The sequence below is a fragment of the Manis javanica genome, chromosome 15 (genome assembly GCF_040802235.1).
Source record: "Manis javanica isolate MJ-LG chromosome 15, MJ_LKY, whole genome shotgun sequence".
NCBI lineage: Eukaryota > Metazoa > Chordata > Mammalia > Pholidota > Manidae > Manis > Manis javanica.
In genome coordinates, this window is record NC_133170.1 from 11,052,403 (window position 1) to 11,066,203 (window position 13,801).

The following is a 13,801-nucleotide window of genomic DNA, read 5'->3' on the forward strand; positions in this document are numbered from 1 at the left end:
TTCTTGCTGGCATGGTTTCTGAGAAGTTGGATGTAATTCTTAATTTTGTCCCTCCAAAGTAAGATTTTTTTTTTTTTGTCTGGCTTCTGTCAGGAGTTTTTCTTCACCTCTGACTTTCTGGAGTTGGAAAATGATGAGCCTCCGTGGACATTTTGTTGAGCATCTTCCCTGCTTGGCGCTCTCTGCGCCCCTGACGTGCGGCGCGCTGTCTGGCCTTAACTGGAGGAATTTCCAAGTGTTTCTTCCTCTCCTTTCTCTCCTCACCTTCCGGCGTTCCCACTATGTGTATGTTACACTTTTCCCAGTTGTCCCATAGTCCTGGGATATTCTGTTCTTTCCCTCTTTTCAGTCTTTATTGTCTTTGTTTTTTGGTTTTCAGGGGCTTTATCAGCCGAGTCCCATCTGCTAATTAGCCCAACACAGGCGTCCTTCATTTCTGTTACAACGTTTTGATTTCTAGTATTTCTTTTTGCTTCCCTCTAAGGATTTCCACCTCTCCACCCACAATGCCCTTCTGTTCTTCAGGCTTGTCTGCTTATCCATTAGCGCCCGTAGCCTATTCGTCACAGGTGTGTTGAGCTCTCAGTCTGTCAGTTCCAGCATTGCTGCATGTCTGCTTCTGATGCCTGCTCTGTCCCTTGGGTGCTTTGCTTTTGCTATGCCTTCTAATTTTTTTCTCGATAGCCAGCTGTGATATCCTGGGTAGAAGGGACTGCTGCAAATAGGCCCTCGGGAGTGTGGCCGTTGGTAGGGTGGCGGCAGGGCGTGCTTCTGCAGCCCCGGGATTGGGTCCCAGCCTCCTGGTGAGCCTGCGCCTCCGGACAGTGACCTTCACAAGTGTTCTTCCCTTTCCTTATCCCCTCCTAGTGGGGTGGTGGGGGGGGATGACTAGAGCCAGCTGCAGTTGGGTGTTTCTTTTCCCCCAGGTGAATTAGGCTCTGAGAAAACTCCAGCAGGCTAGACTCCAGCTGATTTGTTTCCCCTGCGATCCGGCCCTGCTGAGAACAGAGCGCTTTGGCCCGTTTCCCACAGCTTCCTTTTCCCCGCCCCTGCCAGAAGCACTAGGGTTTTTTCCCCCATATTTATCGTGAGAACCTGGTCCGGCTCCTGGTGGTGAATCTCATAGCACTGCCTCCTCTTGGAGTCTCTAACTCTGACTTGTCCACACCGAGCCTGCAGAGGTTTGTCATTTCTTTTACAGTCAGGCTGTCCCTACCCAGCTCTGGTTCCAGCAGTGGTTTCTGCTCCTGGGTCCCTGCTCTGCTAAGACGACTGACTCCTCTATTTATTTACCTTTCTCTCCATTCTTGGGGGCAGGGCTTGCCCTGTAGCATCTCCTCTCTTATGGATCAAAGAAGAGTAGATTTTCAGTGTGGTCAGCTTTTTACTTGTGAGGACGAGTTGTCTTGCCAATGGGTTTCAGCCCCAGGCAAGATCGCTATGGATTCAATGTGACCAAAGAAACTGACAGCAAAACGTTCTTTGGGGTGAAAGGGTTTATTTCCCAATGGTAGGTCGAGCACTAGCACCCCTACCTCCGCCCAGAGCACTGGGCCGAGCTCTCTACATAGCGCAAAAACAGCTTCCAGCCTAAAGGTGTGGAAGCTGTAGCCTAGCAATGGGCCAGTTACATCATCAGGTGGTTTAGGTTCAGTGAGGATCCTGGCCACAGGAACCCCAACTTCCCCACAGGAGTCTTGGAAGCTCCTACAGGTGGAACAGGATTGCCTCAGATTTCCTCATCTGTAAAACAGGCACAATAACAGCGTCTACCTCATAGAGTTGTGATGCAGATGGAAAGAGTTAAAGCATATGAAGTGTTTAGAATAGGTCCTGGCACATAGTAAGCATTCGGTAAGGATTAGGGATTCTCTCCTCCTCTTCCCCCCACCTCCTCCTCCCTGTTGTTGCCATATTGCTGTGATTCCCATTATTCCGGGCTTAGGAAGTGACAGGCTCCTTGTCTACCAGCTTGGCTGGTGGAAGCTCTGTGACACACAGCTGAGAATTCTTCTGAATGGAGTGTTTGGAGGAACTATATTTTCCCATGATCTTAAATAATAGAATAAATGCAGGAAAGGATTTTTATGTTTTACCGATGCTGTGTTCCTCCATTTAAAAGTGATAGAACATCCTCCTTTTCACTTTTTCTTTGACTATTTGTCAGAAGATTAATTCACTGTTACAGATTTTTACTTTATGCTTTTACTTTATAGTTAATTGATAAATTGAAATTAACTTTACTGGAAACTACACTATATGACTTCCAAAGTAAAAATACACAGTACCAAGGATCGATTCTAGAACTGCAGGAGCTCCTTCATCTTAAGTTTAACAAAGCCACAGAAATACTTCTCAGAGTAAGTGTGATGCTTTGCTTATGTATTATTATTAACTTTTATAATGTTCAAATTTTATGCTATATAATTTTTAAAATACAGTATCTTTAAGTTAATAGGTTGTGGAAAAGTTAGTAGAATAAGTTAAGGCCCATAGACTTACCCAGATTTAACAACTGTATTTCATTTTTAAAGAAAGAAAACACTATCAATACTAGTTTTTTTTCTTATACTTGATAAGGCTTACTAGGCTCACTATGAAAATAAATTCATGAAACATTACATGTTAGATATTCACTGTAGATAAATTGACACAAGATTATAATTATTGGTAGTCATTCTGTTTTCCCCAAGTACTTAGCACTAATGATAATAACCAAATAACTATAAAGTCATTATTATACCAAAGAAAATTAGTAATGATTCCATGGTATATTCTAACATCCAGCCCATATTTAAATTTTCCCTAATATGAATGAATATCTTCTGTAGATGACTTATTTTTTTTAATCAGAAACAATTTAAGGCCACACATTTCTTTTGGCTATTTTGTCTCTTGGTTTCTTTGGTCTAGTGCTGTGTAAAGCATTGGAAGGACGTGTTCTAATTGCAAAATACTTCAACGAAGGCTTAAACTTCACAAAGTTATTCTTAGCAGTAATAGTCATATTATAATTTTAGAACTCTTATTAATGAGAAAAAGCAAGAAAGGAAGTGTATTATAAGTATGTGTAATCAAGATTTTTATTTGAAGAGAAAAAAGATACAGTATAGAAAAGATTAGAAAAACATTCTGTAATGTTGAATTTGGAATGAAAATAGCAGTATGACCCAGATTTCTTCTTATTCCATAAAAAGGAACCAGATGTAATTGGGATACATTGCTGATTCCAGGCTTGGGGAAGGAAAAGTTAAAGATGAGGTTTGAGTTATCTTGTGCCAGGAAGCAAATAAATGTTCAAAGCCTAAAGTGACAGGAGTAGCTTAAAGAGGCTCACTGGTCTAATTTGGGATAATTTGAATATCAAAAAGAATAATGACTGTAATAGATTATAGCACACTGAATAAATAAAAATCTATGAGTACATGGTGATAGTCCAAAAAGGAAGGGGTAAAGTAGGGTCGAGGGGGTGCAGAGAATAGTCTTAACAGAAGAATGCCATCTGATAAATGTTGAAGGAATGGTCAGTTAGAAAATCAGTATTTTCTAATCCCCAATGTAATAATTAATAAGGGTCATCAATGGCTATCTAAATAATTAGGTGAAAGTTATTAAAGAACATGTTATTCTCATAGTGCCGCAGTATTAACCCTCAGATTACTTACTGATTGGGGAAGACTGTACTTGGCAGTGGGGGAGATGTGGGTAGTCACCACCTTAACCCAGTAATCAAGTCCGTATTGTTCAGTGGGGCATCATATACTTCCTGATAGGATGCACTGTGAAGAACACAGCATAACCTGTGATGCCCTCTTGCTGAAAAGGGTTGATCTGAATCTAATTAAACCTACATAGAAATAGTTTCCAGTGTACAACAAATAAAGGCGCAAGTTTAAGTAAATCCATGAGAGACAATCAGATAAATCTGCAATGTGTAACAGTTCTACAAGGCATCTATCCTGGACAATTCAAAAAGTTAATGTCACAGGAACAAAAAAGTGTGTGGAAACAATCAGGTTTTTTAAAAATTAGCAGTAAATGTAATCCCTAATACTTTTAAGTTTTTACATTATAGCAACCAAATACATACAGGCATACCTCATTATATTGCACTTAGCTGTTGTGCCTCCTGGAGATCATCTTTTACAAATTGAAGGTTTATGGCCACCCTGTGTCAAGCAAGTCTGCCAGCACCATTTTTCCAGTTTGCTCACTTACTGTCTCAGTGTCACATTTTGATAATTCTTGAAGTATTTCAAACTTTCTCATTATTATATTTGTTATGTTGATCTATGATGGGCGATCTTTGATGTTACTGTTGTAATTATTTTGGGAGGCCATGAACCATGCCCACATAAGATAGTTTAATTGATAAATATGTGTGTTCTGTTTAGACTGGCCATTCCCCATCTCTCTCCCTCTCCTCTGACTTTTCTATTTCCTGAGACACAACAATATTGAAATTAAGCCAGTTAATAACCCTAAGGCCTCTAAGTGTTCAAATGAAAGAAAGAATCGATAGGTGTGGCAAACTTCATTGTTGTCTTATTTTAAGAAATTGCCACATCGACCCCAACCTTCAGCAACCACCACCCTGATCAGTCAAAAGCCGTCAACACTAAGGCGAGACCCTCTACCAGCAAAAAGATTATAACTTGCTGAAAACTCAGATGATGGTTAGCATATTTTAGCAATAAAGTATTTTTTAATTTACGATACATACATTGTTTTTTAGACATAATGCTACCATACACTTTAATAGACTACAATATAAACATAACTCTTATATGTAACGATAAACCAAAAAATTCATTTGACTCCTTTTATTGTGATATTTGCCTTACTGAGGTGGCCTGGAACTGAACCTACAATATCTCTGAGGTCTGCATGTATTGATTTACATAAGACCTTTTAAAGAGCTAATTTCCTGAACAACAGGCATCAAGCTATGTAAGTCTTTGTTAAAGAATCTTACAAATGTCCCTAAATTGTATGTTTAATGTTGGATATCAAGTATTGGACTAGTAAAACTCAGGACTCATCTGGATTCCATAAATTGGGTATTTTGCTTTCTAAACTTGATGTGTTCAGAAATAGGCTAACTTTTGCTACATTTTCATAAGGTACAGATAAAGAGGCATGTGTGCGATTAAAATGAAAGTCATGGCAATATTAAAATTGAAAAGGATAACATAGTGATCCACAAGTGCTACCTGTGAATGTAGGAGCAACTCTAATCTTCAAGCATCTTTAAAGAAACTGGAAAAGAATAAGTGTATTTAATTAAGTATATTTGTATCAGAGAATTTTTTAAAACAATTCTTTTTTACTTTGGTTGAACCTTATTTTTATTCAAATTACTCTTTTAAGTAATGAAGGGACTCCAACATCTAAATGATGAAATAAGCTATCTAGGTTGTATAATTTATGAGGTCTCTAATCTTTTAATATTTTCTTTTTTCTCTTATAGCAAGCTAGTACTTTAGCAGATCTGGACAGTGGAAATATGGAGAAAATCATTCAGGATGAGACCGTTACTCTACACATGTGGGCAAACCTCAAGAAGAATCCAAGGTATCCCCATGGTTGATACTTAGGTTGAAAACCATTAGAATCACGTCACCATGACCAGGCAGATGCCTGTTGCATGACAGCCTGACATGCCTGGAAAAAACCATTTTAGGAGGTCAGCCAACTGGGGTTTAAGTTGTAGGCCTGCCATTTACCTTAGGCAAGGTTGCTTAGCCCTGCTGAGCCTCAGTATATCATAGTAAACTGCTGGTTATGTTATTTAAGTTATTGGGATTGGAGTGAGACTTAAATATTAATGCATGTAAAGGTCATAGCATGGTGCTGAAAAAAAATATACACAATACAAATATACTCTTTACCCACTTAATCTCCCTCTCCCCAGAAAAGTAGAAGTGGTAGGTGTTTTCCATATGGCAATCTAAAACTTTAAAAAAAGTGTTTGTGAACTGTTAAAAATAGTACTTCCAAAAAAAAATGCTTTCAAGTATATATTTTTTAGATATTTAAATGATACTTCTTCAACTATTTTCAACAAAGTAACATTTTTCTGAGGTATGATAATGATAATTATAAATTCACATCACTTGGTTGCTGTTTAATCTTACACTTCAAAGTAATTTAGTATGGCAGTGATTTTTAGGAAAAAAATTACCAGAATAAAAGTTAGGAGGCCTGTTTCTGGTCCCAGCTCTGAAAAGACTAGTCATATGTCAATGGGGAATAAAACTGGACTTTATTTTTGATATTTAGTAAAAGGATAGAACAAAATATTTTCCAGGTTCCATTTGCTATAAACTACTCTGTGGTTTAAATCTAATCAGAGACAAAGCATTAATATAACATTTTTCCTTACAAAATATATGCAGAAGAGTGAAGGAAATTTGTATGATTTTAAAAGAAAAAAGGTAAAATGAAAGGTAAAACCTGTATTAGCTACCCAGGTTTAAGAAGAGAATTATATGGTATCTTTTACTTAGATAAGGAATAATGGAGGCAGAACAAGTTTTGTTTTGGTGGTGATGGTGAGGGCGGGCTGCAGGCATGGAGTTCAGTATCGGACTTGTTCTGTTTGAACTATCATAAAACATCACAGTGCAACTGTCTGAAGACATTGAGAGAAATATGAGTCAGAGTTATACTTTGGGGCTTCACTAGCATATTGTTCAATAGTTCTTAATTTTCTGGGATGTTATGTCCCTTATTACATATGCTCACACATACCTAAGGGCATTTTTGGAACCCGTTAAAGCCCACTCAGGAATGCTTCTCTCCTCTGCCCCACCCCAGGGAACAGAGCTCACGTTAAAGATGCCTGATGCCATGGAAATAACAGTACCCAAGGGGAGTAGACAGAAGAAGAAGAAATAAAGCCCAGGATGGGGAGCCAAGTAATATCAGGGTTTAAGGGTTGGTTAGGAAAAAGGCCATAAAGAGAAAACAGAGAGGGAGCTGCCAGAGGTGGGGAGAAGAGAAAGAGTACGGGGTCCCGGATCCCAGGAGTGCTTTGCAAAGGACAACAGGGTCCACAAGCTGCAAAGGAAGCAAATATGGGCCAGGAGCCAAAAACTGTGGTGCAATTAAAATGGAGAGAAATACTGCGTAGGCATAAATTCATGACAGACCTGGGGTTTCCCAGGGTCTCACCCTTTTTATTAAAATTAATTATTAACAGGTACAGAAGTGTGAGATTCTCTGAAACACAAACTGGATTTGAAATTCCAAGGATATTAGCAACAAGTGACATTGCTCTACGACTCCTGCATACTCATTATGATCACGTCACACCACTAAACCCTGTTCCAACATCATTGCAAGAACATACTTCCACAGTATCTCCACGTGTCAAAGAGGGAATTAAGAATGTGGATGCGGCAATCAGTGAGGAGTTCCAAGAAGAGAGTAAACAAGAAAATGAGTCTAACTCAGTTCATGAGGAAGACATAAATGTGGAAGAACAATGTGATATGGAAGTACAAACGGTAGGACACATTTAAATGTATAAATTTTTTCCTTCATGTAACAAGTGTTATTAGAGTCCCTTGAAGCATTCTCAAAATTTTTTCCTAAACAATTAGAAATTGTCTGAGAGTCACTTTCTTGCCAATGGCTCAATTTTGAATGTATTTTTTTCTTGCCTTCTATTAATAACCATTCTTCATAGTTGAGTCTGTAGTTTCAACATCCTCAGGTTTACAGGATTGGCTCATTTTTGTTAGGTACACTATCGAAATGCTTTAAGCAACTTAACCTTTATGCCATATATTTCAAACTCACTTAAGCAGACTTGCCATTAAATGGAAACTTGCAGTAAATAATTTCACAAACTGTAAGATTATCTTATATTACTTCATAACTTCCTCAGCTTGTGGTTTTGTAAGAAAGAATTTTATAAAGTAAAAATTGATTGTCTTAAACTATTGTGCTCTTTTAAAACCACATTTTTAGATATAATTACATATTTGAGCAATTTAATAATCATAGTCCTTGAGTTGGTTTCTGCTCTTTCATGTATTTCCAGGGTTCTCAAGCTACTCATTATGTTAGCATGAATTGTCTTTAGAATTTAGTAATACTGTCTCTGAACTAAGCAGCTTTTTTGTTTGACTATAGACAATTCACATTTCAGAAAGGACCAGAAATAGGTTTTCCTACAGGTGCTTAAGACATGAAGTGTATTAGTTTATTGTTTTGTTTTCTTTAAACACAGGTAAGCATTAAGAATTAAGTTGAATACAAATTTGAAATCAGGGTAAGAATTATTAGATATTCTAAGAACATCTAAAGATGTTTAGTTGAAAAATTACATTTTAAATAATACATCAGAATCAAATGATAAAGATTCTATAGCATATATAAAATAGATAGGGCATGATAATGGTTACAAAGTATCCTATTTAGAGCATGATTGCAAACGTGTAAAAACTAAAGAGGCATAAGGGAAGGAAAACCCAAAACCTGTGTATAGCTGATACTTTATAGAGGTGGGAAATAAGTCATTTGTTCTTCTTTAAAAATTTGTCATGTGTTCTTTGAGCATTCTGATAGCTTTTAAAATTGCCTTTTACCTCTCAGGGAGCATGGTGGCTTTACTACTACTATTTACTATTTATTATTTTTATCAGATCAAGCTTCTTGATCATACTTAATATTTTTGAAAAGTCATCAACATTTTACCCAATAATTTCATGTTATTTCACAATTTGAAAATAATTAGAAAACAACCTGAAATATTACTTGAACTTGCATGGTTAATGCAATTCTTATGCATGTATGTTTCCATTATACAGTGGTCTCATGCAATGGTGATTTATTACAGTCCTGTTAATTTTGAAATAATTTTATATTAAAAATATAAGCATATGAGTTCACTGTAATACTAAACAATGCAGCTGTGTTTTTCTCAAGGCCTATCATGTATGACATGAAGTCATTTCCTTTACTCTCAGCTAGTGAGCCTGAAGGTGCCAACTAAGCTTTCTGCAGTTTGAATGTCCTTTATCAGTGTGTTTCTGTTATTATTTAATGTTTGATTAAACAGTTTCAACTTATAATGATGACTAAAGGTATGCCAATGCTAATGCTGGTAGTGCTGCAAACAGCATGCCAGGAACAAGCATTCACCTTAATAAGATGCACGTTTAATGGACTATTGAGGCTGTCTTCAGATAAGTAGTCTAGGAAACCCAGAGTTCTTGATTCCTGAGGTAAGCCTGTATTGCTATATACTTTCCTCTCAGAACTGCCTTCACTGCATCCCATGGGTTTTTTTGGGCTGTTGAGTTGTTGTTTTCATTTGTCTCCATATATTGCTTGATCTGTTTTAATTTGGTCATTGGTCAATTGATTAAGAGCATGTTGTTAAGCCTCCATGTATTTGTGGGCTTTTTTGTTTTCTTTGCATAATTTATTTCTAGTTTCGTACCTTTGTGGTCTGAGAAGCTGGTTGGCACAATTTCAATTTTTTGAATTTACTGAGGCTATTTTTATGGCCTAGTATGTGATCTTTTCTGGAAAATGTTCCATGTACACTTGAGAAGAAAGTGTATCCTGCTGCTTTTGGGTGGAGTGTTCTCCATAGATGTCTGTTAGGTCCATCTGTTCTAATGTTGTTGTTCAGTGCTTCTAATTTTTTTTCTGTCTGGTTGATCTGTCTTTTGGTGTGAGTGGTGTGTTGAAGTCTCCTAAAATGAATGCATTGCATTTTATTTCCCCCTTTAATTCTGTAAGTATTTCTTTCACATATTTAGGTGCTCTTATATTGGGTGCATAGATATTTATAACAGTTATATCCTCATGTTGGACTGACCCCTTTATCATTATGTAATGTCCCTCTGTCTCTTGTCAACTTCTTTGTTTTGAAATCTATTTTGTCTGATATAAGTACTGCTACTCCTGCTTTTTTCTCCCTATTATTTGCATGAAATATCCTTTCCATCCCTTCACTTTTAGTCTGTGTACTATGAGTCTCTTGTAGGCAGCATATAGATGGGTCTTGTTTTTTATCCATTCTGCAACTCTATGTCTTTTGATTGGTGCATTCAGTCCATTTTATATTTAGGATAATTATTGATAGCTATGTACTTATTGCCATTGGAGGCCTTAGATTTGTGGTTACAAAGGTTCAAGGATAGCTTCCTTACTATCTAACAGTCTATCTTAACTCACTTATTACTCTCTTTCAAACACAATCTAATGGTTCTTTTTTTCTCTCCCCTTCTTCTTCTTCCTTTTCCATTCTTTATAAGGTGCCATATTCTGTGCTCTTTGTGTATCCCTTGACTGACTTTGTGAGTAGTTGATTTAATTTTATATTTGCTTAGTAATTAATTGGTCTACTACCTTTATTGTGGGTTTATTTTCTCTGGTGATGGCTATTTAGCCTTTGGGTAATTGGAGCACTCCCTTTAGGATAACTTGTAGAAATGGTTTGATGGTGGTGAATTCCCCCAACTTTTGCTTATCTGCAAATTGCTTAATCCCGGTTTCAAATTTTAAATGATACCTTTGCCAGGTAGAGTATTCTTGGTTGGAGGCCCTTCTGTTTCATTGTGTAAATATATCATGCCCCTCCCTTCTGGCCTGTAGGTTTCTGCTGATAGCCTGATGGGGTCTCCTTTATAAATGATCCTTTTCCTCTCTCTCTCGATGCTTTCAAACTCTCTCCTTGTCCTTGATCTTTGCCATTTTAATTATTATATGTCTTTTTTTTGTTTTCCTTGGGTTTCTAGTGTTGGGAGATCTCTGCACTTCCATGACCTGTGTGACTATTTCCTTACCCAGATTGGGGAAGTTTTCAGCAATTATTTCCTCAAAGAGACTTTCTATCCCTTTGTCTCTCTCTTCTTCTTCTGGTAGGTACCCCTATAATGTGACTATTGTTCTGTTTGGGTTGGTCACACAGCTTTCTTATTATTATTTCATTCCTAGAAATCTTTTTTTTCTCTCTGTGCCTCAGTCTGTTTTCCTGTTCTCTTAATTTCATTTTCATTTGCTGTCTCCTCTGCCCCATCTAATCTACTTTTAAATCCCTCCATTGTATGTTTCATTTCAGATACTATATTTTTCAAACTTTCTATCTCTTTGTTGAAGTCTTCCCTGAAATCTTGAATATTTTTGTGTAGCTCTGTGAGCATGTTTATGGCTTTTATTTTGAAATCTTTATCAGGGAGATTGGTGATTTCAGTTTCACTAAGTCCTCTTTCTGGCTTTTTTTTTTTCTTGAATTTTTGTTTGGACCAGATTCCTCTGTCTCTTCATTTTCTTTTTCTTTTATGGTGTTTCCTATAGGATAATAGATTTGTATAGGAGATGCCCTCTAGTACCCAGAAGGTCAGTTTCCTGTGTGGGAATCCCAGCTGTTGCAGGCGGTCACCTGAACACAGGAGCACTGAGACTATTCTCTTGAGCTGCTGCCTGGCCCATCGCAGTGGTGGGGGGTGCAGATGTGCAGGACCAGTGCCTGCCAGGAGGAAATTGCTCCTGGTGGTAGGCTGCCACGTGCACTGGCTGCAGGGCATCACTAGACCTGCTGTAATGGTAGGGGCCCTGGTGAGCAGGACCTGCTGGGAGGAAAGAGCTGCAGGGGCTGGTTCTTGCATGCAGCTCCTGGCTGGACCAAAATAGCCTGAACAGGCTGGGGTTTCTTCCCCTTCTTATCTTGGTGTAAAGTTTGAGTTCACGGCCAACTGGCAGACCATGCATCACTGTGAGGAGACTGGGGTGTGTTGCCAGCGAGGATCATGGGGCATCTGTAGCTTCTGAGGGCTCCCAACCTGTTGGGCTGAGGGCAGGCTTGGGAGGTATTGTCCACTTGACCTTTCTCCTAAACAGAGAGCCCTGTGCAATCCTGGCCCCTCTGGCACCCCTCTCACTGCTGGGAAGTCTTTCAAACTGCCCACCCTGCTCTCTTTCTCTGAGGGGCTGGAGTGTGCCTGTCCTCCACAGGTGGCTGGAATCTCAGCCTCCCCTAGTGTTCTGCCCGTCTCTGTTTTCCAGCCCCACCAGTCATCAGGGCACCATGCAATGTGGGCTCCTGTTCCCAGAGCAGATCTCCAGGGCCAGGTGTTCAGGGTCCTGGGCTCCTACAGGGAGCCCTTCCTTGCTCCATTCTTCTTCCCCCAACCTGTGGGCTGGGGATGGGGGAGGGCTTTGGTTCCCACCAGATCACAGCTTTGTCACTTTACCCTTTTCTGTAGGGTCTTCTCTTCTTCCCCAGATGCAGGTGGGCAGTTCCACAGTCTTCAGGTTGACTTCAGGCCTAGTTGTATTTGCTGTATTTTCATGTTCTGTAGGATTTGGGGAGGAGGTTTTCACCTTGCCTTCCTACTCCACCATCTTTTGTTCCCATCCTCAGAACCTATATACTTTTACATGGAAAGATATTTCAGATGTATTGTTAAGATATTTTTTCAAGTTACCAAACTTTTTTCCAGTAGGATTCTGTTTTTGTGAGGGGAAGAAAATACTTATTTGAAAATGCATAGAAAGATATCTGGAAGCCTAGCACCAAATAGTGGCAAGGCAAGTGGAGTGGGCAAGGAAGAAAGGTAGGAAAATAATCTATTACCAGTAATTTTTGAATTCTCTTTATAGTTCTGTATTATTTGAATATTCAATAAATAAGTACACAGTACTTTCCTAGTAGACAATGAAACAGTATTTTCTATTTTGGTTTTAAAGAGGTAAAGTTCATGATAAATGTCTGTGAGGCTTGACTTGATAGTCTGTCATTGTGAAATTTCCTTCCTCCCCATCCTCATCCACTTTATCTAAATCTACCTGCCTTTCAAGACTTAACTAAAACTCTGCCTCCCCAAAATTCTTACCTTATTGTCAGTCTAAATTAGTTGTCTCTCTACTATGCTCTTATTCTGTTTATTAGAATTCTAACCTTAAACACTAAATTATGATCTTGAGGACAGGAATGTCTTGATAGACTTATTTACAATAAGCACAGGGCTTGGTACATGATAGGGAGCTCACTAAATGTATTGAATGAAGGAAGGAAAAAGTGAATGAATAAATGGTTAAATGATTAAAAGCAGGTCCTGACTTGAGTGTAATTTGTTGTGAACAGTCTACATAACAACAGCCATCCATATGAACCACTACCCACATTAAAATGATTCTGTTTTGGAGACACATAAGACCCTTTCATTTACAGTTAGGTGTGTTGGGAACCGTTCTGCTATGTTTAGGGAATCTACAAATTTGCCACTATTCTTGGGACCCTCTCCCCAGCAGTTCTGATCCCTGTGGTGATCTGGCCCAGTACAGGTTGCTGATAGGGAGGCATCACTTCCACCACCCAGGAAGAGGGTGCTCCGTGCAACCCAGTTGGAACTCAGAGTAAATCTGAAGCAATGTTTATGGATGGTGGTTAAGTTTGTATTCGTCTATTGTCACAGCAATATAGCAACTATTACAATACTGAATGTCATTCATAATATTTGTGTGGGAAAATGGGTTCTAAATATTAAAAGCTGGAATATAAATTCATGAAATTTAACCTGTAACTGTGTGTGTACATGTGTTTGTGTGAGTGTGTGTGTGTGTGAATTAGGACTACTTATAAGATCAATAGCAAACTTAAAATGTTTTGGTTTTAGAGGAAGAGAATTTCTCTATTTTTGCAACTTTTCATTTAGAGTAAACTTTAAATTTTAGGTTGGCGTATTCTCATATCTTTTTATTCAAGGCTAATCACGAGGCAAACAGTATAATAATGCAGGAATGTACAGTTGTGGTTGATATACGATATGATCACAAA

At 38.4% G+C, this 13,801-nt stretch overlaps 1 protein-coding gene across 6 annotated transcripts in view; it reads left to right on the forward strand.

Moving 5' to 3' along the window:
• Positions 1 to 13,801, forward strand: part of DNAI7 (dynein axonemal intermediate chain 7) — a 52,054-nt gene that overhangs the window by 17,769 nt on the left and 20,484 nt on the right. For all 6 annotated transcript variants that reach the window (XM_017658429.3, XM_037020416.2, XM_017658427.3 and 3 more), the window contains 3 exons: positions 2,217 to 2,360; positions 5,471 to 5,574; positions 7,205 to 7,511. In XM_017658429.3, the coding sequence (XP_017513918.3) occupies positions 2,217 to 2,360; positions 5,471 to 5,574; positions 7,205 to 7,511 (555 nt within the window). The remainder of the gene's footprint in view (positions 1 to 2,216; positions 2,361 to 5,470; positions 5,575 to 7,204; positions 7,512 to 13,801) is intronic.